The sequence below is a fragment of the Salvelinus fontinalis genome, chromosome 16 (genome assembly GCF_029448725.1).
Source record: "Salvelinus fontinalis isolate EN_2023a chromosome 16, ASM2944872v1, whole genome shotgun sequence".
Lineage (NCBI taxonomy): Eukaryota > Metazoa > Chordata > Actinopteri > Salmoniformes > Salmonidae > Salvelinus > Salvelinus fontinalis.
The window spans coordinates 5,593,131-5,620,393 of record NC_074680.1 but is presented as its reverse complement, the minus strand read 5'-3'; the positions used below and the strand labels follow the sequence as shown (position 1 = coordinate 5,620,393).

Here is a 27,263-nt window from a genome sequence, read left to right as displayed (position 1 = left end):
AAAATAATATAATTTCCCCATTATTTTAGCATACAATATACTGTAGCTCAGTTTGTGTTATTTTTTTGTATTGTTTTTTTTAATCAACTTTATCAAGGGTGCCAATAATTTCAGATCCGACTGTATATCACTGCAAACAGTCAAACACACACACACACTACTGTATATCAGTGCAAATTCAAAGCCTCTAGACATGCCCAAACAGTCAAACATAAACACACACTGACTTCGGACAAGGAGATTGACGTTCCTCTTGGCCGGGTTCCCCACATTGTTGACTGCAGTGCAGTTGTAGAAGCCTGAGTCGGCGGGCGTCACCGAGCGCAACTCCAGAGTCCCGTCTCTTACCAACGAGTTTCTCGGCAACGGGTTGAGGTAGCGCGACCAGGTGACGGTGGGTTTAGGCAATCCGGCGGTCACCTCGCATGACAGGGTAACGTCCTTCCCGGGGTCTACCACCAAGGATTCGTTGACAGAAAGCCGCAGAGCAGGGGGCGCTGAGGGAAGAGGAAGGGGAGAAGAGTGGCGAAGGTGTGAGTTTGTCATTTTTTAAATATGTAATCATGTAATTTTCTACATTATTGTTAGAGAGAGCAGGGGGAACTCAGGAAGAGTGAGAGTGGAGAGAATGATGACTCACAGAGCAATGCACACATTCCATACGCATACACACACACACACACACACACACACACAGATCTGCCTTCCGGACAGGTTGTACTGTAAACCCAGAGCTGTGTAGACATTAAATGTAGATTATATCTTTAGCTCTGTGTCTGTCTTCAACCACATTCATTAAAGACTCCATTACAAGCATCCCTCTCTTGGAGTTCCCAAACAACTAGACACTGACAAAGTGCACCAAACAAGTAATCTACAGCAGATTCAAAATACTCTTCACTAATAAGATATGAGCTAAATTAATATCATTTTTTAAGAGTAAGCTTATAGCAGTGCACTCACTGTATCATTTGATAACTAAATAGCAACATGTGGTATTTGAAAGGGTTAAAAAGATACAGTTGACCTGTTGCATACATCTGTGTTGATTTGTAAAGTTAGCTCTATTAAATGTTCCCTTTACCTCTCATTTCTGTTGATCCAGAGACAGATGGAAAGAATGTGGGCATCACAGTCACTCCCTTAAACAGACATTATTCATTTTGAAAAGATGCATGTCCATTTGGTCTTGATACCTATGCACCCCATACAGCATTAGTCGGAAATACTTTACATTAAGTTGCTCATAACTTTGTAGTAAAACTAGTAATAACATATTAACATTTGTTACATAGTACTTGAATAGCTGCATGTATTGCAAATTAATTCCATGGCAGGCATTGTGACCGCCATCAAGTCATAAACCACCAAAACAATTAAAAAGTCAAGATTTTCTAATTTCAGAACTGTCCTTTTTGGAACAACTGTAGAACGACCTTAAATACAGTATGCAGAGAACATAGAGAGGGCAAAAAACACCAGAACACCTGTCAGAGATCGATAGCACATTGGAAATACAGAAGGCAATGCCGGGAAGAGTGAAACAAAACACTCAAGAGCAAACAAAGGAGGAAAAAAGACAGGGTCGTGTCTGGGAGGAGAAAAAAGGGCAACTCCAAAGGGACATTAATCGTCGAAGATGCACTTCAACATGGAATTTTGTGCCCTGACTGTGCTCCGGGCCCCTGTGCTGTTGGAGAGCAGATGCTGGAAGAGTGTGGGACTGCTGTACCACATACAATGTGTGGCCCTTCCCGAGATGAGGAGCTGTGATATTTACAAAAATTTACAAACACTTGGGTACCAGTTAGGTAATGCAAAATTCATAGCAACTTCCAGGCAACTAACTGCTACTGTGAAATGTGATTAAAGGTGCTCAACCTTTGCAACATAACAGAACACACTTTATTTGGATAGTCCGGATAGCAACTGCTTGCTAAAGTTACAGTTAAAATAAGGGTTAGGGCTGGTAAATGTTACTGATAGTCTGTAGAGCATCTACAGATGGATTATCCAAATAAAGTGTTTCCCATAACCATAACCACTTAAACTGGTACACTTCCAATGACCATTGGCACAAATACAAAAAATCTGTAACTTGTTGCTTACCGTGCTTTCAATGCAACCAGTAGCCTGTAATGTACGGTAAAACGTTTTAAACCATCACAGCAGTAAAGAACCCTTAATGATATGCACAAAAAATATTGTTAGACATATCACCCTCACCCCTGACAAAGAACCGCTCAATAACCTCAATAATACGTTTTTGTGTGGTTGTACAACCATTCTGTTCTTTCGCTCATCACCATGTTTTCCTTTATACCATGAAATGTTACACTGTTAAAAAGTTCATGTAATTTTAGTACACTACAGGCTACTGCTTGCAGTGAAAGAACAGTAAACAACAATTATTACAGAATTTTGTGTATTTGTGCCAACAGTCAGTGGAAGTGTTGTACCAGTTCAACTGGCTGATGGTTATGTTGCTCAAAGGTTTATCACCACGTTTAATAGTGTCAGTTCTGCCATCTTTGCAAAAGCATGTGACAATAAAGAGCTGCACTGTTGAGTTTATTATGCATTTCACAGTAACCTAATGGCAGTTAGTTGCTTGGATATTGTTGTGAATTTTGGGTTAGCTCCAATGTAAGAAAATCCCTTAACTGTCACAGTAAATGATTATATAATCAACAGTTATGTACTGTGTAAACTGAATCCATTAGATTACAATAATTTACTTAGTGTTGTGGGAAAAAAATTAACACTACCAAGTAAAACACAGTAGCAGTTCACTTACTATATTTGTGAATATTCAAGCTAGAATGCCACACAAAAAGCACATGGGCAACACAATCAAAGCACATCCTCTGAAGCATGAGAGATTAAGAATTTTTGAAGAATTTAATATTATATTCTAGTTAATCTGTACCTGTTTTGATATTTTATATGCATTGCTTTGTTTGTGGCCATATTGTTTTAAATTATAGAAATAAATATACAATCAGAGAGGTACAGTTGAAGTCGGAAGTTTACATACATCTTAGCCAAATACTACATTTAAACTCAGTTTTTCACAATTCCTGACATTTCATCCGAGTAAATATTCCACGTTTTAGGTAAGTTAGGATCACCACATTATTTTAAGAATGTGAAATGTCAGAATAATACTAGAGAGAATGATTTATTTCAGCTTTAATTTCTTTCATCACACTCCCAGTGGGTCAGAAGTTTACATACATTCAATTAGTATTTGGTAGCATTGCCTTTCAATTGTTTAACTTGGGTAAAATGTCTCGGGTAGCCTACCACAAGCTTCCCAAAATAAGTTGGCTGAATTTTGGCCCATTCCTCTTGACAGATTGATGTAACTGAGTCAGGTTTGTTGGCCTCTTTGCTCGCACAGGCTTTTTCAGTTCTGTTCACAAATTTTCTATAGGATTGAGGTCAGGGCTTTGTGATGGCCACTCCAATACCTTGACTTTGTCATCCTTAAGCCATTTTGCCACGACTTTGGAAGTATGCTTGGGGTCATTGTCAATTTGGAAGACCCATTTGCGACCAAGCTTTAACTTCCTGACTGATGTCTTGAGATGTTGCTTCAATATATCCACATAATTTTCCTCCTCATGATGACATCCATTTTGTGAAGTGCACCAGTCCCTCCTGCAGCAAACCACCCCCACAACATGATGCTTCCACCCCCGTGCTTCACGGTTGGGATGTTGTTCTTCGGCTTGCAAGCCTTCCACCTTTTCCTCCAAACATAATAACGGTAATTATGGCCAAACAGTTCAAATGATGTCATGGCTTTAGAAAATTCTGATAGGCTAATTGACATCAAGGCCTACCTTCAAACTCAGTGACTCTATGCTCGACATCATGGGAAAATCAAAATAAATCAGCCAAGACTCAGAAAAAAAATTGTAGACCTCAAAAAAGACCTCAAATCATCCATGGGAGCAATTTCCAAATGCCTGAAGGTACCACGTTCATTTGTACAAACAATAGCACGTACGTATAAACACCATGGGATCACTCAGCCATCACATCGCTTCTGTCTCCTAGAGATGAACGTACTTTGGTCAATCCCAGAATAGCAAAGGACCTTGTGAAGATGCTGGAGGAAACAGGTACAAAAGTATCTACATCCACAGTAAAACGAGTCCTATATCGACATAACCTGAAAGGCCGCTCAGCAAGGAAGAAGCCACTGCTCCAAATCCGCCATAAAACAGCCAGACTACGGTTTGCAACTGCACATGGGGACAAAGATCGTATTTTTTGGAGAAATGTCCTCTGGTCCGATGAAACAAAAATAGTTTTTGTCACAACCCGGCTCGTGGGAAGTGACAAAGAGCTCTTATAGGATCAGGGCACAAATAATAATATAATAATAAATAATTTTGCTGTTTATTTCACCATCTTACATGTTCATCAAAAATTGTGAATAACTCACCACGGGTTAATGAGAAGGGTGTGCTTGAAAGGATGCAGATAACGCTGCAATGTTGGGTTGTATTGGAGAGTCTCAGTCTTAAATCATTTTCCACACACAGTCTGTGCCCGTATTTAGTTTTCATGCTAGTGAGGGCTGAGAATCCACTTTCACATAGGTACGTGTTTGCAAATGGCATCAGTGTCTTAACAGCGTGATTTGCCAAGGCAGGATACTCTGAGCGCAGCCCTATCCAGAAATATGGCAGTGGCTTCTGATTAAATTCAATTTTCACAGAACCGCTTGTTACAATTTCGATGAGGCTCTCTTGTTCAGATATCGGTAAGTGGACTGGAGGCAGGGCATGAAAGGGATAACGAAACCAGTTGTTTGTGTTGTCTGTTACGGGAAAGTACCTGCGTAACTGCTCAACCAGCTCACTCAGGTGCTTCGCTATATCATATTTGACATTGTCCGTAAGCTTGAGTTCATTTGCACACAAAAAAATCATACAACGATGGAAAAATTTGTGTGTTGTCCTTGTTAATGCAGACAGAGAAGAGCTCCAACTTCTTGTCCCACACATCGAATATAGTTGCGGAGAGTATCTGTAATCCTAGATTCAGATCATTCAGGTGAGAAAAAACATCACCCAGATAGGCCAGTCGTGTGAGAAACTCGTCATCATCAATCGGTCAGACAAGTGAAAATGATGGTCAGTAAAGAAAACTTTAAGCTCGTCTCTCAATTAAAAAAACGTGTCAATACTTTGAAAACCAGCGCACTTCTGTATGTTGTAAAAGCGTTACATGGTCGCTGCCCATATCATTGCATAATGCAGAAAATACACGAGAGTTCAGGGGCCTTGCTTTAACAAAGTTAACCATTTTCACTGTAGTGAAAAACGTATTTCAAGCTGTCAGGCATTCCCTTAGCAGCAAGAGCCTCTCGGTGGATGCTGCAGTGTACCCAAGTGGTGTCGGGAGCAACTGCTTGCACGCGCGTTACAACTCCACTATGTCGCCCTGTCATGGCTTTTGCTCCATCAGTACAGATACCAACACATCTTGACCACCGAAGTCCATTTGACGTCACAAATCTGTCCAGTACTTTCAAAATATCCTCTCCTGTTGTCCTGGTTTCCAGTAGTTTGCAGAAGAGGATGACTTCCTTAATTGACCCCCCATTAACGTAACGGACATATACCAGGAGCTATGCCGGGCCCGCCACATCTGTTGACTCATCCTGCTGTAACACATAGAATTCACTGACTGCGAAGCAGTAATTGTTTCAAAACATATCCTGCCATGTCACTGATGCGTCTCTGAAAAAGTGAAACGAAGCTACTATGGAATATAACGTTGCGGATAAAGTTCGGAATGACACAATTTCATGTGTACAACATCTAAAGACCTGCATCACTATACTGCTAGGCTTTTCCATTTCTAAAAGGACATATTTAGGTGTTTTGTAGTACTTGTTCGTGTTTTGTCAAACGCCCCAAAAACAAGTGAAATTGTTAAAAAGTGTCTGGACCCTTCTATGACATGCTATTTACATCAAAAATAGTGATTTGGTTGTAATAAAGCTACATTTTCCTTTAAGATGAAATCGTCAACCCTGCTACGGTCAACCCTGTTACTTTATTTGGCACTTACTCATTTGGTTATTTAACCTCTTGAGATGGGAACACTTGTTTTTTATGAACTTGAACATGTGCTCTTTATGACAGAATGTTAAAACTAGGTGAAACCAAGTTACACTTCTTAAAATGCACCGAATTGGTGGAATGAGCCAGTTATTTGTTATGTTACTGCAAATAATATGGGAATCTAACTGTAATATGAAGCCATGTTGGACTTCAATGAAAACTGTCTAATGCTAAGGCCCAAAAGAAAACCTTCTCTAGCTTGAAGATGAAGGGCGAACACTCCAAAACATTAAGCTAATTGAATAGTGTTCAACTTGTGTCCCAAATGGCACCGTATTACTATAATGCACTACTTTTGACCAGAGCCTCATGGTCCCTTCAAATGTATTGCACTAGACAGGGATTAGGGTGCCATTTGGGACACAGGTCTGTCTGTCAGTTCCACTAGAGCAGTGGTTCTTAAGCCTCTCCTCGGGGACCCCCATTTGTTCCATGTATTTGATCTATTCCAAAGCTAGCACACCTGATTCAACTTGTCAAATAATCATCAAGCCCTTGATGAGATTAATTAAGTGAGCTAGTGTAACCGATGTGAAATGACTAGCTAGTTAGTGTGGTGCGCGCTAATAACGTTTCAATTGGTGACGTCACTCGATCTGAGACCTTGAAGTAGTTGTTCTCCTTGTACTGCAAGGGCTGCGTCTTTTGTGGAGCGATGGGTAACGATGCTTCGAGGGTGGCTGTTGTTGATGTGTGCAGAGGGTCCCTGGTTCGACCCCAGGTAGGGGCGAGGAGAGGGACGGAAGCAATACTGTTACTCTAGTTCAGGGCTAAAACAAAATTGTGAAACGTCTGGGGTACACGAGGAGAGGTTTGAGAACCACTGCACAAGAGAAACAGCCGCTTATAAGTCTCCATAATGTGTCACCTCTCTTATTCGTCCATCACATAAAAAAATTGCTTCACAGGAACAGGAAAGTACAAAAAAATAAGAGAAAGAGAGAAGGAAAAACTCTGGGTGAGAAGTTTCGCTTCAATTTCTTGGTGAAGACAAAAAAAGAGAAAGAGGGAGGGAAAACCCCCACAGAGGACGAGGCCGGATGGAGAAGTATTGCTTCAATTGCTCACTAGTGCGGAAGGGCAGAAGTGAGATTAGGGTGTTTGTCCCAAAGTAATGGGATTGATGTGTTCCTAGTGGGGTTTACAGCAAGGTAACAAATGGGAAACATTTGTAAAGTCATCTCGCAGCGTTCGCACTCACACAGACAGACACACACACACACACAGACAGACACAGACACACAGTCACACACACATTCATACAAGAGCAATACAAGAGCAAATCTAGTGGAGAGAGGGATGGAGAGGAGGGGTGGTTAGAGAGGAAGAACACATGGATAAGTGAAGGAGGAGAGCTAATAATGATAGCGGAAGGAGGAGAAGAAAAAGCACTGTGTCTAGAGAGAGGATGGGAGAGATGGAGAATGCCAGAGAGAGAGAGACATAGATAGATGGTGAGGGAATACAGAGCTGAGGAAGTAGAGAAATAAGTGGTAAAAAGATGAGAAAGAGGTGGGTGTTTTCTGTTCGTTATGCATGTGGCACATATAAAAGTAGTTTACTATATGAATAAGCAATAACGCTTTATCTTACAGTAAGTTACCTTAAAGGTGCCAAATAGTCATTCTGATTCCCATGTAAAATAGCATTTTGAAAATATCACCCATAAACATTTTTGGGAATAGAAATGCTCAACATTTTTGACAAATCTAAATTTCTCATGGCTAACTACCAGGAAGTTTGAAAAGACAGGCTGAGTGGGCTGGGAGCTTATATTCATGAACTCACCTTGACTCTTGAGACGCAAACGTCAAGAAACTTAGATGCAGTGAGCAGTTAGCATCAACATAATCTCAAACAAATGTAGTGATACACAAAGCAATTTAAACAACATTGAATTTGCATCACCGATGTCAATTCTTTTTTTTTATACATCTCCCATTTGTCTTGGATGCGGTTCACAGCAGCACTGACCCGCCCTTTTGTTCCAGGCAGGCTGAAGACCTAGCTAGCCAGCAAACTAGCTAACACCAGACACAGATGAAAGGGCCACATATACAGTAAGTATATTTGCCATAGATTAATAGTGTAAACTTGCAATATTTGCTGACACACTACAGTCAAATTTTGGCACCAGCAGAGTAGCTATCTAGCTATATAAACCACGGCCCTTTGCAAACACGCCTTCTCCGATGTGCGTTACAATGCCGTTGTTATTTAATTTAGGTAAGAGAATATTATGTTACCATTTGTGTATTAAAATGAGAGTTAGAGTGATGTCACCCGATCCCCTTAATAATCCCGCCTCCTGAATCTAAGTATTTGACGTGGGGGAGCGGTCCAGTAACTTTATGATCAAACGTGATCAATGTAGAAGCAACATTTTTCATACTTTGGTCAACATACTTTGATCTGGTTTCATCCACATATCATCCAATTTCATGATTTCGACTGTTAATGGCCTTTAACTTTACCTTAATTTATTACTGAAATAAGTATAGGTAGACGAGCTACAATTTTACCAGATAAACAATCGTTGGAATTCCATTGTTCTGAAAACAGCCCCCCCCCACTAAGTCTCAAGACTCATCAATTAAATTATGTCTACAGCGTCACCCCTCTCCATGCACCTGTTGATGACACTACCAATTAGCTACCATATTCATAACCACGTTGTGCATGTGCTGTGGTGTAGCTATAGTTATGTGCTGTTACCCAGTCTTCAACAGAACTGATCATATGAACTCTTAACTATGAAGTCCAGATACCTTCCAGAGTATATCAGGACAGGGTGAAAACATGTTGTAATCACACACGCACCCGTGACAACCGAAAAATAGCCATGTCAAATGAGGTGTCACTATAGCCGCTGCACACAGCAACAGATGAAAGTGATTAATGCACACCCAAGCCCGAAAACACAACAACCTCATTAAACCAATTCATCATCGGCAGCAACTCAATACTGGCTGTCTCGATTAGCAACGACTTCATTGAATTGCTGCGATGCGCGGTGAGCACGGAGGTTGCTTTTCTTGATAACGTTTTGGTCTCTTCCTCAATGTAACCTGAAGAAAACTGGTCTATTCCCTTTATTAAAGTGCACTACTTTTGACCGAAAGGGGGAAAAGGGTGCTATTTGGGATGCACACTGATGTCTCACTGTTTGACTTTGAGCTGTCAGATATTGTACAGTGTGTAGCATGTGTAGAGGGTGATTTTATATACTTTGCATAACATACAGTAAACAAGCTTGGCTATGTATGGCACTCAATGTTTAACAGGCGTTGGCGTCGAGGTAAACGTACTCTCCCAAGGGGAACCTATAGTCAAATGGCTCTGATGTGAAACACTTCTATACTCCAATGTCCCTTGTACTACGCGGCACCTTTTTTTTAAAGATCTGATTATAGCTCGTTACTTGAGCAAACTATGTCTCTCTCACTCACATATGAGTTTTACACACTTGTTCCCTGTGTCACGACTTCTGCCGAAGTCGTTGCCTCTCTTGTCCGGGCGGTGTTCGGCGGTCGACGTCACCGGCCTTCTAGCCATCATCGATCCATTTTTCATTTTCCATTGGTTTTGTCTTGTCTTCCCACACACCTGTTGTCAATTCCATTCATTACCTGTTGTGTATTTAACCCTCTGTTTCCCCTCATGTGTTTGTCAGAGATTGTTTTATGTCAAGTGTTGATTCTTGGTGTATAGGTGCGCGACGGGTCCTCGTACCCATGTTTTGTTTGATGTATGTATATTCTCGTGTTTAGAGCATGTTATGTGGACATTTATTAAAAGTCTCCATTTACACTTCGTTTAACTCTCCTGCGCCTGACTTCCCTGCCACCTATACACACAACGTTGACACCCTGCTCTAGCATCCTCTCTCTCTCTCACACACACAGACACACACGCACAAACACACTCACAAATGCTGGGTTATAATCAACCCAATTTGGGTTCTTCGGTACCCCATCGCTGGGTAAATATTGGATAGATCACACACTGGGTTATTTTGACTTAGTCAGTTGGGTTGCATGAATAACCCAACATGTACTGTAAAAACAATTCCTGTTGTTTTTACAGTAACTTACTTGCAGCTGGTAAGTTACTGTAAAAAAGGTACAGTATGTTACTGTAAATTCCAAATAAACTTTGGTTTAATAGTACATGACTGTACAAAAAGCACAGTATGTTACCATAAATTCCAATGAAAATTTACAGTGATGATTGTTAAACCAAAGTTTATTTGAAATGTATAGTAACATAATGTGACTTACAGGTAACTGGCAGCTAAGTTACCGTAAAAACCATATTTTTTGGACATTGTGAGATTACAGAAACATGGGTTCATTTAAAGCTCCAATGCAGCTATTTTTTTTTATCTCAATATCAAATCATTTCTGGGTAACAATTAAGTAAATTACTGTGATTTTTAAATAATTAAAATGGTCAAAAATCATTTAAAAAATGCTTCTTTGCAAAGAGCAATTTCTCAAACAAGAATTTTGCTAGGGATGTCTGAGAAGTCTGAGTGGGGAGGGGAAAACTGAAAACTAGCTGTTATTGGCCGGGAGGTTTGGAACTCTCTTTCTAAATGGCCTATTAACTAATTTACCACCTTGAATGTCACCAGGTAGGCCAAAACTCTATCCCAACAAACAAGCTGAAATGTCAGGTGGTCCTTTCAAACAGGTCTTACACTAAAAGGGCATTATCATAATTTTCTCAGTATTATTCCAACCTCATAGTGTGGAAATGCCCTGTTTGAAAAACACAGGCAGAAAAAAGTCATCGTTCAACCTGTGATAACTATACAACAGAACAGATTAACAAAATTACGTTTACTCTCATGGGTGGCTTATGTAACAATCTGAAAGCCTCGCCCCTACTAAACTACACCTCCAGTCTTCTGATCTGACCCGCTGGGTCATATTTCAACAACTCAGCACCAATAACCCAGCATCAACAATCCAACACTGTTCTTTTTATAGAAAACAACCCAACTAAGTGACCCAATGCCTACAACCCAGAAGTTGGGTCAACCAAACAACTCAGCATTTTTTTTATTTGGCCCAATGCCCTTAAAACCTGTCTAGGATCAGCGTGGCGTAAGCGGCACACCCCCCCCCCCCCACTGAAAAACCAGTGCCGCGAAATTCAAAAAAAATTTTTTTTTTAAATATTTAACTTTCACACATTAAAGTCCAATACAGCTAATGAAAGACACAGATCTTGTGAATCCAGTCAACATGTCCGATTTTTAAAATGTTTTACAGGGAAGACACAATATGTAAAGATGTACATCTATTACCTAAAAACACATTAGCATAATCCACCATCTTTTATTTGTCCACCAACACCAGTAGCCATCACCAATTCGGCTAAACTAAGATATTTATAGCCCCTAACCAACAAAAAAACTCATTAGATGACAGTCTGATAACATATTTATGGTATGGGATAAGTTTTGTTAGAAAAAAGTGCATATTTCAGGTAGATGGCATAGGTTACAATTGCACCCACCGTCACAAATGGAATAGAAAAACTTCTTAGAGCAACGTGTTTACCTACTTACTAATCATCAAACATTTCGTAAAAATACACAGCATACACGAATCGAAAGACACAGATCCTGTGAATACAGACAATATTTCAGATTTTCTAAGTGTCTTACAGCGAAAACACAATAAATCGTTATATTAGCATAGCACATAGCACATAGCAGCCCAGCATTGATTCTAGCCAAAGTGAGCGATAAAAGTCAACATCGCCAAAAGATATTAATTTTTTCACTAACCTTCTCAGAATTCTTCCGATGACACTCCTGTAACATCATATTACACAATCCATATAGAGTTTGATCGCAAATGTTTATATTTAGCCACCAAAATCATGGTTAGACAATGTGAAATGTAGACAAGCTGGTCAGAAAATGTCCTTGCGCCACTTAGACAGTGATCTACTCTTATACATAAATACTCATAAACGTGACTAAAAAATATAGGGTGGACAGGGATTGATAGACAATTTAATTCTTAATACAATTGCGGAATTACATTTTTTAATTTATCCTTACTTTTCAATACAGTTTGCGCCAAGCGAAGCTACGTCAAAAAACATGGCGTCCTAAGCCACTAAAATGTTTCGACAGAAACACGATTTATCATAATAAAAATGTCCTACCTTGAGCTGTTCTTCCATCAGTATCTTGGGCAAAGGATCCTTTCTTGGGAGTAATCGTCTTTTGGTGGAAAGCTGTCCTCTTGCCATGTGAAAATGCCAACTGCGTTCGGGATGAACTGAAAAGCGTGCCCAACTATTCACATCGTTGCAAAAATAAATGTCCCAAAATCGCACTAAACGGATATAAATTGCTATAAAACGCTTTAAATTAACTACCTTATGATGTTTTTAACTCCTATAACGAGTGAAAAGATGACCGGAGAAATATAACAGGCTAAACTAACGCTTGGAACAGGAGAGGGTCGGTGTCCTCCACGCGCGTGACGCACCAAGAAAAGACTTGCTAGCTACAGGGTTTTTTGATTTATAGGGCCTGTGAACGCGCAATCGACCCCATTGGAATCGTCATCACGTAAAGGCATCCAGGGGAAGACGTAAGAAGTGTCCGTACAGTCATAGCAATAAGAGTGCCCTTTTAACTGACTTCAGAACAGTGGCCAACATTTCTGAAATCTGAATCCATGTCAGGGAAATTGCTGTAGAATGGGCTCTGTTCCACTTAGAGACAAAATTTCAACTCCTATAGAAACTATAGACTGTTTTCTATCCAATAATAATAATAATATGCATATTGTACGATCAAGGATTTTGTGGGAAGCCGTTTCAAAAATTACCCAATTAGCATAAATAGTCTAAACAGCGCCCCCATCCCCAACACCGCCAGGCTACCTGCCGACACCCCACACAGAGGACACATGCACGCCTTTATACCATTATCTTTGGGTCCCGAGACGCCATCTAAGTGTTCTAGTACTGTCTCTGTCGTGAGTGTTCTCCGCCCACTCTTATCACCACAGCAACTAGGACTGAGCGTTGTGGAGCTATTTATTATCTAGTCAGTCACTAATTAGGGGCCCAGACAGTAACTGGTGGCTAATCGGCCCCCGAAACATAAGGGGGAGTGGTGGAGGGTGGATGGGAGGACTTCTTTAAGTATAAAAAAAAGATTTGATAAAATATTGAATTTGGCCTTTACTGCTATAGCCCAGAGAAACACATTGAATAACACATTCTTAAATGTGACCAACCGCCTTGATTCGGTCTGATGTAGCAAACTTTGAAATTGTGTTTTTTTACATTGGATAAAAGCAGAGACACAGAGCTAGAAAATGGTATATCATACACTGCACTTATAACCTCACTTTTGAGAAAATGGCCCTTGAATTGTTTGGTAAACCTACTGGAGAGCTCTTCTTTGTCTAAACCCATTCAGCATTGTTCACACCCTCTTAAGCCAGCCCCACCCATCTCTTTAAGGATTCACATGTGAGGTCATGTGCTAATCAGTGAGTAGTGTAGTAAAGACTAAACCTAAAAGTGGTAAAAGTAGTAGCCTACAATAAGGAAAAATTCCAGGTAAATAGAAATATTTTATGAATATTAGATGACACTTACCCAGACACACTTGTCTAAATTAATGGGTCATGTGAAAGAAATGCTATAACCCCCAGCCACATCTTGCTAAGTGGATGAGTCTCTACAGAAGGTGTAAACGGTACAGGGAAATGGTTACTTGCATAGTAGCAAAATCAAAAATAGATACTGTCAATATAAATAATATAATATACAGTATGTACAAGAATAATATCAGTAACGATATCAGTGATAGATGAGGTAGTTATATGCATACAATCAGGGGTAAAGTGGCTGAGTAGCAGGATACAAAAATAAAATTGTAGCAGCAACATGTGTTAGGAGAGATCATTTGAATAGAGGCACTGTGATGAACTGGTTCATTTGAACCACGCATGAACAAGATAATCTATATTTTAAGAGACTGTTTCTGTCCTGCCCCTGACTTTGGTGCAGGGCATTGGATGTCCATAGCCTCTTTGTTGCAAAACTCCCTGATATTCTCAAAAAGATACGTTTGTCTAGCTGTGTCCAGTCCAGGTGGTGCTTGTACAGGCAGACCATCTATGGGAGGAAGGACGTCAGCGTGGCGCAGCAGCTGAAACCTGGTCCCGACAGTCAGAACGCTCCTTCGCGATAACAACACCAGGCTCCAGATCATCGAAGCTGTAAAACAGGAAATAACAAAAACAATTTTAGAACACATTAGAACCTTGCATAACATAATTCACCTCCCAAGTTTAGACAAGAAGAATAACCTCATACAATGAAATGACAATGATTTTCACCTGAAGTGATGGTATCTTCTTGAACTGTGGCAGTGGCCTGAAGTACTGAGTCAGGTGTTATAGCAACCCATAGCTCTCCCCCAGCACCATACCATCCTCCAGTCCAACCAGCTGTGGGATGTTAACCCCTGTCTGGCAGATTGGCAGATCTGAAGACCTGAAAGCTGTTCCTCTGGCACTGCCAGCACAGGTCTGTCCTGGGCTAAGTGCTTGAGATGTGGGGCAGCAATTTTCTCCACAGATTCCTTAAGGAAGACAGCCCGACTACACGTACCTCTGGAAAATACAGAAATAATGTGAGATCAATAAAAGCTGTGCCAATCATGTTGGAGGTAAATTAAGTAATCAAAGCATGTTGTTTATGCGTTACATACCAAGTGTTGTGTTTGATTCCTTGTAAAGACGTCTCACAGCTGCTTTTGTCACATGGGATGGCAGCAGCTTTCCACCAAAATATTTGTGTCCTGGGTGGCGTCCTGGTAATACTATTGCATTGAAGTTCACAACTCACTGCAAGTCCTCATTTCTTCATGTGTAACATGTGCTTGCTTGGGCCAGCTGTCTTTTTGATGGGAGGCATTAGACCTCTCCCTGAGTAGTGGAGGAGAGTCAGGCATGTTCTACTGATGCTGAAAGACAAATTCCAGATATAAATATGTTGGCATTATTATACAATAAATAGCCGTAATCACCGCCAGACACACCTGGCTAACTTGATGGGTCATGTAAATATCTGGCGAAGTGGAGTCTTTTGTTAAGCAAAACAATGAACCATAATCCTAATCCATAGAGTACTAGCAATACAAACGGATTGTCATAGCTAGCTAGTTTGTCAATTAGGTTCAATGTTAGCTAGTTAGCTAGCTAACATTAGGCTATAACTAGCAATGCAAATGGAATTCTGAGATAACATTACTACACAGATCATACACGTAATGTTAGCTAGCAAGACAGCCATCTAACGTCAGCTAGCTAGCTAACAGTAAGCTTTAACTTGCAATGAAAACAACTTTCTGACAAAATTAGAAATGTACAATATCAAACAGTAACTAGACTCTTACCCGTACACGTTAATGTTACATGGATTAAAGCTTTACGGCAGCCTGCAACCCATTTCATTAAATAAGACGTCCTGTGTCCTTTCCGTTTTGGATGTACAGCTTGCTTGGCCCGTTGTGTCAAGTCATTCTGGTTCACACAGATCGTGTGCAATTCCATAAGAATCATCAGATCTTTCTCCCTCTCCGTCACGGATGCCATGGTTGCTGTTAGTTTGAAGATGTAATCCGGACACCGGTGTTTTATACAACAGCCTTCTGTGTTCTCTATTCGACTCCCTCTGCATATTTGCAATCAAACGCCAGAATTCTATTCATCTCATCATACTCTGTTTCTACCAGACATTCCACTGATTTCAAAACTCCTTCAACTTCTTCCGTGACAACAACACTGTTGATCGCCGTTTCTTCCCCATCACTGTCATCAGAAGGCTGATGTCTTCTTCAATACATTTTTTTTTTACCTAAATCAGGGATTTCCTTATCTTCCGATTCATTTTGAGAGTCATGGCACAATTGTCACCAGAAAGTGGTCCATTCCAACTTTTTCCCACTGACCTTTGTCGATAGCGCCTGATACATTCAGGACAGCAATGTTATTGCGAGCAGTAGCAACACATTTGCAGTTCTCCATGGCTAACTTTATATATTTCGGGAAAAAAACTGCAGTAGGAAGGATTACATATAACAAGCAGCTCATTTTATAGACAGAAGATGCTACAGGCAAACCAATCTGAAACTCATCTCTCAAGTACAGCCTACTCATTATCTCAGCCAATCATGGCTAGCGAGAAGGTTCCTGACTTTTTCAGTAGCTAAACCAACTCGACTCGTAATGTAACAACTTTATTTGCATTCCCAGGCGGCATACAAGTTTGTTAATGCACATGAAAGTTCAAATAATCCAGAAGGCATTTCTGCCAGAAAACACATTTTGGAAGAAAAAAAATTCAGATCAAATGACTCTCCTGTGAAGTTGTGACTTGCGACATATGCCTAGTTTCCTGAAACAAGTCACAAATGGCAAAAAAAGACAGTCAAAAAATAAATAAGAAACAAGAATTTGAAGTGTTTGCCCTGCAGTATATCTAGGCGATATAAGAAAGCACAATTCTTTAGACCAGTACCGGTTACCTTCAGACGAGTCCCGTGACACTTGTGGGCATCAAAACAGAAAACACAATTTTCTTCGTGAGAGTCTCCCCTTTCCATGTAGTGGTCATAATGGTTTGTAGGTTAAATCATTCGGACGCTACAGAGGTTTTCATGATTAGACCAATTTTTGGGATGTCTTATGGTCTGACAAACACCGCTCTAGCTCTGCCACCTTTCAGCGCAGATGCGGAAGCGCGACATTGGCAGATGCGGTGGACAGATATCTCTATTTTAAACTGACGGATTATGATGGGGATTTTTTTATTATGTTACTTTGATTGACTCTAGGAGGTTAAAACGATAACACCTTAATTCAAATGTAAAAATACTTTACTGCAACTCAGTAGCCAACTCCGAGCCCGATGACCTCATTTCAAGAACTGACGGGAGAAAGGAGTGCTAGACATTCATTGACGGAAGATGGCAGAAACTGAGGTTTTGTTTGAAACTGCTAGTGAGTCGAGTGAAGCTAATAGTACAGAAAGTGAGAATGAGTGGGTTACAGTCGCAAAGAAAAAGGGAAAGTATGTAAAGCTATGTTGGAAAATAGGAAACCATAGACTTGTTTTTGGTCGGTCAGGGTTTTGGATGAACCGAGGGATAGTGAAATGCTACATGTTATTAAAAAGGTGGACTTGTATTATTTATTGCAATGGTCATAAACTGTACAGCACAAACTGTGGAGAAGTTTAAGAAAATTGGAATCATTGTGAATGCCGCTGAACATTTTTTGGGTCTTCGTGATTTTACAACCGAGGCGTTGCAGGAAATCCTGTTGGTGAATGTAGCTCCATCACAGGACCCTGAGCCTGTGTAGGGATGTATTTTGGAGTGGACTGTGATTGAAGAAGTATGGTTGTATTATTTATTTTATAGTTGACGTGTTTTATTTTGTATGATGTCATGTTACCCCTTTCCAGGAATGTTTTTTATTCAATACCCCATCCAGCTGGTGGCGGTAATGTACCATTAACATTGGATGTCAAACGCCGTTAAACCTCATCAAAGAATAAGACCTTTTTTCAAGATGGTTGCTACCTACATTCCTGTTAGCGTTGTGAAGCATAAACAAAATAAAAACGGAATACATTGATACACACCGAAAATCGGGACTCTACAGATTATGAGGATGTCTTATTTGTCTGCCTGTGACCTACCATTATTGATCACCAGCCCCGAGAGTCAAATGCTTATTTTACACAACACAATTTTCACCAAACAGCAAACATCCTACAAGGTAAGCTTCAATTTGATCTGTGTTTGAGCTATACCTACATGGGGGGTATGACATTAACAAATCTGAACAAATCTAGCCTATTGGCAATGTTATCTGAGGATGTATGACTTAATGGCAACATAGAATGTCCACAGAGTGACTATATCTTTGCACAAGAAAAATATGATGTTTCCTGCTTACGTGCCGTAGGCATCCATTACACAGGGGATTGGCTACTTTGCACCTTTACAGTCTTGTAGCCAATGAGATAAGCTTTCCAGGGATATGCAGTTGACCTGGGGGGGACAAAGCAAGGCCTAGAACCTTTTAATGCGTAATGCGAACTATTCTTACCTGGCTCATAGACGAGACCCACCGAGCATGCTACAATACATTGTAAATAGAATTCATCGCTTTAATTTCATCGCTTTAGAATAAAAGATGGCTTCTTAAGTGGGGAAAAAAGGTAAAAGCTAAGAATATCAAACAAGAAGCTAAAAAGAAGGCAGCTATGACTAAGTACACCGACACAGAAGCTTTTAATAAAATACTGGAGTAGCTTGTGGCACATTTCATCCAAACATAATCGTTTTCCCCAAGACCAAGGTAAACGACATGACAAAGAGCAGCGAGGGGGGCCATAGTTTGATCAGAACTAACAAGCTGCTTTTTGTGAAATGGAAGGACACTAGGGAAGTAACCATGCTCACCACAAAGCATAAGGCATTCAATAACGACCATGTCTTAAGGAGGGTGAAGGTTTCTGTAAAGTACTGCAATGCCAGCATTGGGGGTGTCATGACTCTCCTGTGAAGATCTGAAGGATCGGGTTACAGTGGGTCCTTTTACAGCGCCCTCTCTCTCCCGCAGAGGGGGAGAGGGCTGAAGTTGGCCATTTTATGATGGTCGTAAATACAGTTGAAGTCGGAAGTTTACATATACCTTAGCCAAATACATTTAAACTCAGTTTTTTACAATTCCTGACATTTAATCCTTGTAAAAATTCCCTGTCTTTGGCCAGTTAGGATCACCACTTTAATTTAAGAATGTGAACTGTCAGAATAATAAAAGAGAGGATGATTTATTTCAGGTTTTATTTCATCACATTCCCAGTGGGTCAGAAGTTTACATACACTCAATTAGTTTTTGGTAGCATTGCCTTTAAATAACTTGGGTCAAACGGTTTGGGTAGCCTTCCACAAGCTTCCCACAACAAGTTGGGTTTATTTTGGCCCATTCCTCCTGACAGAGCTGGTGTAACCGAGTCAGGTTTGAAGGCCTCCTTGCTCGCACACACTTTTTCAGTTCTGCCCAAAGATTTTCTATAGGATTGAGGTCAGGGCTTTCTGATGGCCATTCCAATACCTTGACTTTGTTGTCCTTAAGCCATTTTGCCACAACTTTGGAAGTATGCTTGGCGTCATTGTCCATTTGCGACCAAGCTTTACTTATTGACTGATGTATTGAGATGTTGCATCAATATATCCACATCATTTTCCTCCTCATGCAGCCATCTATTTTGTGAAGTGCACTAGTCCGTCCTGCAGCAAAGCACACCCACAACATAATGCTGCCACCCCCGTGCTTCACGGTTGGGATGGTGTTCTTTGGCTTGCAAGCGTCCCCCTTTTTCCTCCAAACATAACGATGGTCATTATGGCCAAACAGTTTATATTTTTGTTTCTTCACACCAGAGTACATTTCTCCAAAAAGTTTAATCTTTGTCCCCATGTGCAGTTGCAAACCGTAGTCTGGCTTTTTAATGGGGGTTTTGGAGCAGTGGATTCTTCCTCGCTGAGTGGCCTTTCAGCTTATGTCCATATAGGACTCGTTTTACTGTGGATATAGATACTTTTGTATCTATCTGTAAACAATTGTTAGAAAAATTACTTGTGTCATGCACAAAGCTAATGTCCTAACCGGCTTGCCAAAACTATAGTTTGTTAACTTAGGGGGCAGCATTTTCACTTTTGGATAAATAGCGTGCCCAATTTCAACTTCCTTCTACTCATCCCCACAATATAAGATATGCATATTATTAGTAGATTTGCATAGAAAACACTCTGAAGTTTCTAAAACTGTTTGAATCATGTCTGTGAGCATAACAGAACTTATGTAGCAGGCAAAACCAAGAGGACAAACCATTCAGAAGTTTTATTTTTTTGAGGTCACTGTCTTCCACTGGATGTCACCAGTCTTTGGAAATTGATTGAGGTTATTCCTTTGTGCAGGTCTACAATTTTATCCCTGATGTCCTTACACAGCTCTCTGGTCTTGGCCATTGTGGAGAGGTTGGAGTCTGTTTGTTTGTGTGTGTGGACAAGTGTCTTTTATACAGGTAACGAGTTCAAAAAAAGTGCAGTTAATACAGGTAATGAGTGGAGAACAGGAGGGCTTCTTAAAGAAAAACTATCAGGTCTGTGAGAGCCGGAATTCTTACTGGTTGGTAGGTGATCAAATACTTATGTCATGCAATAAAATGAAAATTAATTACTTAAAAATCATACAATGTGATTTCTGGATTTTTGTTTTAGATTCTGTCTCTCACAGTTGAAGTGTACCTATAATAAAAATGTCAGACCTCTACATGCTTTGTAAGTAGGAAAACCTGCAAAATCGGCAGTGTATCAAATACTTATTCTCCCCACTGTAATAAGCAGTATCTAAACTACACATCAGTAACAACTTAAGAGCAAATTTGTTGTCATTCTAATCGCTATCTGATATGCTTTAGGACTATCCAAATGAAGTGACAAACAAATTGAGCTTAGTTGACGGTCTACTTCACATTCAAACATCCATCAACTGATGAGCATGTTCAGAGCATTCACTAACACTCTAGTAACCCTCTGTAGATATGCATTGGGACTATCAAAATAAAGTGAAAGGCTGTTTACTTGAGATCCTATGCTATAATCACTGGACAAATCCAAATGTCCAACCTTTTGACACTGGAGCAACTGAAGAAATAAAACAACAGGGAAACAAACAAACAATCACTATGTCTTAGTGGTTGGTGATTAGTTGGTGATGAAGACAGACATCATGTTAAAATCAATCTTTTAATGAACAAAAATCACATTTTGGGACTAATGTCTAAAGGCTGCTAGTGCAAGTCAGTCCATTGCACAAGGAAATAGTGAGTGAGAGAGCGACATTGCAGCACCAAGGAAGTTCCATTCAACCAACACAAAGTGTTAGTATACCGTGCAACGCTACTGTAAATGTCCCCATGAAAAGTGTGTGTGCCTCCACCACACCCTTTTCGGGGGCATGTGTATAGTAGTGCCGCATGGTACACCAAAACCACGTTAGTATCACGACACCATAATTTGTCAAAATTGTCAATATACTATTTATTTTTAGTACCGATACTTTTGAATGTAAGGTATTGTTGTTCTGCAACAAGGCAAACAAGCTTGTCCGCTTATCTTAGGCGGAGCTCCTAGTGGCCGGGGACTTTAATGCAGGGAAACTTAAATCCGTTTTACCTCATTTCTACCAGCATGTTAAATGTGCAACCAGAGGGGAAAAAAACTCAAATCTGACCATAATTCTATCCTCCTGATTGCTGCTTAGAAGCAAAAACTAAAGCATGAAGCACCAGTGACTCCGTCAATAAAAAAATGGTCAGATGAAGCAGATGCTAAGCTACAGGACTGTTATGCTAGCACCGACTGGCTTCATCAATAAGTGCATCGATGACGTTGTCCCCACAGTGACTGTACGCACATACCCCAACCAGAAGCCATGGATTACAGGCAACATACGCACTGAGCTAAAGGGTAGAGCTGTCGCTTTCAGGGGGCGGGACTCTAACCCGGAAGCTTATAAGAAATCATGCTATGCCCTCCGATGAACTATCAAACAGGCAAAGAGTCAATATTGGACTAAGATCGAATCATACTACACCGGCTCCGACGCTTGTCGGATGTGGTGAGGTTTGCTAACGATTACAGATTACGAAGGGAAGCACAGCCGCGAGCTGCCCAATGACACGAGCCTACCAGATGAGCAAAATTACTTCTATGCTCGCTTCGAGGCAAGGAACACTGAAACATGCATGAGAGCATCAGCTGTTCCGGACGACTGTGTGATCACGCTCTCCGTAGCCGATGTGAGTAAGACCTTTAAACAGGTCAACATTCAAAAGGCCGGAGGGCCAGACAGATTACCAGGACGTGTACTCCGAGCATGCGCTGACCAACAGGCAAGTGTCTTCACTGACATTTTCAACCAAACCCTGTCTGAGTCTGTAATACTAACATGTTTTAAGCAGACCACCATAGTCCCTGTGCCCAAGAACACTAAGGTAACCTGCCTAAATGACTACCGATCCGGACCACTCACATCTGTAGCCATGAAATGCTTTGAAATGCTGGTCGTTGCCCACATCAACACCATTATCCTAAAAACCCTAGACCCACTCCAATTTGCATACCACACCAACAGATCCACAGATGATGCAATCTGTATTGCACTCCACACTGCCCTTTCCCACCTGGACAAAAAGAACACCTGTGTGAGAATGCTATTCATTGACTACAGCTCACCGTTCAACAACATAGTGCCCTCAAAGCTCATCGCTAAGCTAAGGACCCTGGGACTAAACACCTCCCTCTGCAACTGGATCCTGGACTTCCTGACGGGCCGCCCCAGGTGGTAAGGGTAGGTAACAACACAACGGCCAGATTGATCCTCAACATGGGGGCCCCTCAGGGGTGCGTGCTCAGTCCCCTACTATACTCCCTGGCCATGTGGTGCCAGGACAACAACCGCTCCCTCAACGTGATCAAGAAAAAATAGATAATTGTTGACTACAGGAAAAGGAGGACCGAGCATGCCCCCATTCTAAACGACGGGACTGTAGTGGAGCAGTTTGAGAGCTCCTTGGTGTCCAACAAACTATCATGGTCCAAGTACACCAACACAGTTGTGAAGAGGGCACGACAAAACATATTCCCCCTCAGGAGACAAAGATTTGTCATGGGTCCTCAGATCCTCAAAAAGTTCTACAGCTGCACCATTGAGAGCATCCTGACTGGTTGCATCACTGCCTGGTATGGCAACTGCTCGGCCTCCGACCGCAAGGCACTACAGAAGGTAATGCATATGGCCCAGCACATCACTGGGGCCAATCTTCCTGCCATCCAGGACCTCTATACCAGGCGGTGTCAGAGGAAGGCCCTAAAAGATGTCAGACTCCAACCACCGTAGTCATAGACTGTTCTCTCTGTTACCGCACGGCAAGCGGTACCAGAGCGCCACGTCTAGGTCCAAAAGGCTTCTTAACAGCTTCTACCCCCAAGCCATAAGACTCCTGAGCAGCTAATCAAATGGCTACCCAGACTATTTGCATTGCCCCCCCCCCCCACCCCCCTTTAACGCTGCTGCTATTCTCTGTTTATTATCTGTCCATAGTTACTTTAACTCTACCTACATGTACATATTGCCTCATTTACCTCGACTAACCGGTGCCCCCAAACATTGACTCTGTACCAGTACCCCCTGTATATAGCCGTATTGTATTGTTAATTTACTGCTGCTCTTTATTAATTTTTTATTTAACACATTTTTCTTAAAACTGCATTGTTGCTTAAGGGCTTGTAAGTAAGCATTTCACTGTAAGGTTGTATACCTGTTGTATTCGGCGAGTGTGAGAAATTTGATTTGATCTTAGTACGAAGGTAAGTAGCTCCGCCTTTCTCTTCATCTCTGTGACTTCTACTTCAATATCACCCACCATCTTTTCTTGCCTAATGTTGCCAGATTTGTGAGTTGTTTACAGAAAGGCAAGACCTGTTGGTCTGCTGTGAAGAGCTCAGCAATGTGATCTGTGGCGCCATGTCGTTCCTGGACACACCCGTCTTTCGGAAAGCCGCGATCATATTGCAGCCCTCCTTCGTCAGGTTCAACAGCTGCTGGTCACAACGTCTTTGATGTTGTCTGCTGAAGAAATAGAAAAGCAGAATTGAAAAGCAATGTACATTTCCCGTGTTATCACCACTCTGCTACAACGTTTCATTATGTGCTACTGCTCCTGCTTATGTGCTAAAAGGTACTGTCAATATTATTGAAACGGACGTTAGTGAACTTAAAAAAAGAGAACAAGTTTCTAAGAGAAGCCTTACTTGATATACAGACTTGGTCGATGCGAGAAAATCTGGTGCTTACCGGAATTCAAGAGGATGAAGGTGAAGATCCAGAGAGATTGGTGAAAGAATTCCTGGTTAAAGTGCTACAGATCCCTGGCAATACAGTCGTCAAAATCAAACTAGAACGTGTACACCGTTTTGGACAGAGAGGACAGTGGTATGAATGCCGAATCGTTGTCAAATTTGCATTCTTTAAAAATAAAATAATGGTTAACGGCGAGTAATGGAACACCGAACTCTAAAATACAACAATTGATAAAGAAATAAACTATAAATACACTATACTATTCAAGTTAGGGAATGTTGTAAAATAATTCGTATAACATTTTCTATTTATACACTGCTCAAAAAAATAAAGGGAACACTTAAACAACACAATGTAACTCCAAGTCAATCACACTTCAGTGAAATCAAACTGTCCACTTAGGAAGCAACACTGATTGACAATAAATTTAACATGCTGTTGTGCAAATGGAATAGACAAAAGGTGGAAATTATAGGCAATTAGCAAGACACCCCCAATAAAGGACTGATTCTGCAGGTGGTGACCACAGACCACTTCTCAGTTCCTATGCTTCCTGGCTGATGTTTTGATCACTTTTGAATGCTGGCGGTGCTCTCACTCTAGTGGTAGCATGAGACGGAGTCTACAACCCACACAAGTGGCTCAGGTAGTGCAGCTCATCCAGGATGGCACATCAATGCGAGCTGTGGCAAGAAGGTTTGCTGTGTCTGTCAGCGTAGTGTCCAGAGCATGGAGGCGCTACCAGGAGACAGGCCAGTACATCAGGAGACGTGGAAGAGGCCGTAGGAGGGCAACAACCCAGCAGCAGTAACGCTACCTCCGCCTTTGTGCAAGGAGTAGCACTGCCAGAGCCCTGTAAAATGACCTCCAGCAGGCCACATGTGCATGTGTCAGCATATGGTCTCACAAGGGGTCTGAGGATCTCATCTCGGTACCTAATGGCAGTCAGGCTACCTCTGGCGAGCACATGGAGGGCTGTGCGGCCCCACAAAGAAATGCCACCCACACCATGACTGACCCACCGCCAAACCGGTCATGCTGGAGGATGTTGCAGGCAGCAGAACGTTCTCCACGGAGTCTCCAGACTCTGTCACGTCTGTCACATGTGCTCATGTGCTCAGTGTGGACCTGCTTTCATCTGTGAAGAGCACAGGGCGCCAGTGGCGAATTTGCCAATATTGTTGTTCTCTGGCAAATGCCAAACGTCCTGCACGGTGTTGGGCTGTAAGCACAACCCCCACCTGTGGACGTCGGGCCCTCATACCACCCTCATGGAGTATGTTTCTGACCGTTTGAGCAGACACATGCACATTTGTGGCCTGCTGGAGGTCATTTTGCAGGGCTCTGGCAGTGCACCTCCTTGCACAAAGGCGGAGGTAGCGTTCCTGCTGCTGGGTTGTAGGACAACAAAGTCAAGGTATTGGAGTGGCCATCAGAAAGCCCTGACCCTATTCAATCCTATTGAACATTTGTGGGCATAACTGAAAAAGCGTGTGCAAGGAAGGAGGCCTACAAACCTGACTCAGTTACACCAGCTCTGTCAGGAGGAATGGGCCAAAATTAACCCAACTTGTTGTGGGAAGCTTGTGGAAGGCTACCCGAAACGTTTGACCCAAGATAAACTATTTAAAGGCAATGCTACCAAATACTAATTGAGTGCATGTAAACGTCTGACCCACTGGGAATTTGATGATAGAAATAAAACCTGAAATAAATCATTCTCGCTACTATTATTATGACATTTCACATTCTTAAAATAAAGTGGTGATCCTAACTGACCTAAGACAGGGAATTTTTACTCAGATTAAATGTCAGGAATTGTGAAAAACTGAGTTTAAAAGTATTTGGCTAAGGTGTATGTAAACTTCCAACTTCAACTCTATATATATATATATATACAATACAACCAAGGCGAAGGAATTTCAAATGCTTTTGGCTGTTAACCTGTTTGGGCTGCAAGGGGCAGTATTGAGTAGCCAGATAAAAGGTGCCCATTTCAAACGGCCTTGTACTCAATTCTTGCTCGTACAATATGCATATTATTATTACTATTGGATAGAAAACACTATCTAGTTTCTAAAACCGTTTGAATTATTTCTCTGAGTGAAACAGAACTCATTCTGCAGCACACTTCCTGACCAGGAAGTGGAAAGTCTGAAATCGATGCTCTGTTCTTCTTCCTGCCTATAAATGGGCACGAGACCTATTAGTATACATGCACGTCATACACCTTCCCCTGGGTGTCAAGAGGCTGTGAGGGAAGAAATTAGGTGATTATCTTGGTCTGAGATGGAACACATCATCTTGGAATGACGTGTCCCCCATTTTCGGTACTCTGAAGAGCGCGAGGTGGACAGTGGGATTGCCTTTTGTTTAGCTGCCGTTATAGGCGACTATTATCTCCGGCTTTGATTTTATTTGATACATGTCACCATATCATCGTAAAGTATGTTTTTTCAATATAGTTTCATCAGATTATTGAACATTTTTCGGGAGTTTTGCCGTGTTCCGTTCTCTTCCGTTTGTTGACATGGAGAGATTCGAGCCACTTGGCTAGCGCGCTTGCTAAATGAAGAGGGAAAGTTGCCGTTCTAAATCCAAACAACGATTGTTTTGCACAAAGGACACCTTGTCCAACATTCTGATGGAAGATCAGCAAAAGTAAGAAACATTTTATGATGCTATTTCATATATCTGTCGTAATCGTCGGCGCCCAAGTGTTTCTGGCTATTGTGGTAAGCTAATATAACGCTACATTTTTTTTCCGCTGTAAAACACTTAATAAATCGGAAATATTGGCTGGAATCACAAGATGCCTGTCTTTCATTTGCTGTACACTATGTATTTTTCAGAAATGTTTTATGATGAGTAATTAGGTATTTGACGTTGGTGCCTGTAATTATTATGGCTGCTTTCGGTGCAATTTCTGATTGTAGCTGCAATGTAAACTATGATTTATACCTGAAATATGCAAATTTTTCTAACAAAACATATGCTATACAATAAATATGTTATCAGACTGTCATCTGATGAAGTTGTTTCATGGTTAGTGGCTATTTATATCTTTATTTGGTCGAATTTGTGATAGCTACTGATGGAGTAAAAAACTGGTGGAGTAAAA

The 27,263-nt window shown here is 41.2% G+C and overlaps 1 protein-coding gene and 1 long non-coding RNA gene across 2 annotated transcripts in view; both read right to left on the bottom strand.

Annotated features, from left to right (window-relative positions):
• The window catches only part of LOC129812556 (MAM domain-containing glycosylphosphatidylinositol anchor protein 1-like), a 310,719-nt gene that overhangs the window by 109,915 nt on the left and 173,541 nt on the right, over nucleotides 1–27,263 (bottom strand). The window contains exon 7 of the mRNA XM_055864208.1: nucleotides 228–497. Within this exon, the coding sequence (XP_055720183.1) occupies nucleotides 228–497 (270 nt within the window). The remainder of the gene's footprint in view (nucleotides 1–227; nucleotides 498–27,263) is intronic.
• On the bottom strand, nucleotides 12,505–15,355 carry LOC129812557 (uncharacterized). The gene is made up of 3 exons (XR_008753028.1): nucleotides 14,908–15,355; nucleotides 14,534–14,809; nucleotides 12,505–14,411 (listed from the first exon to the last, which is right to left on the bottom strand). It is a non-coding gene; the product is annotated as an uncharacterized LOC129812557 (long non-coding RNA).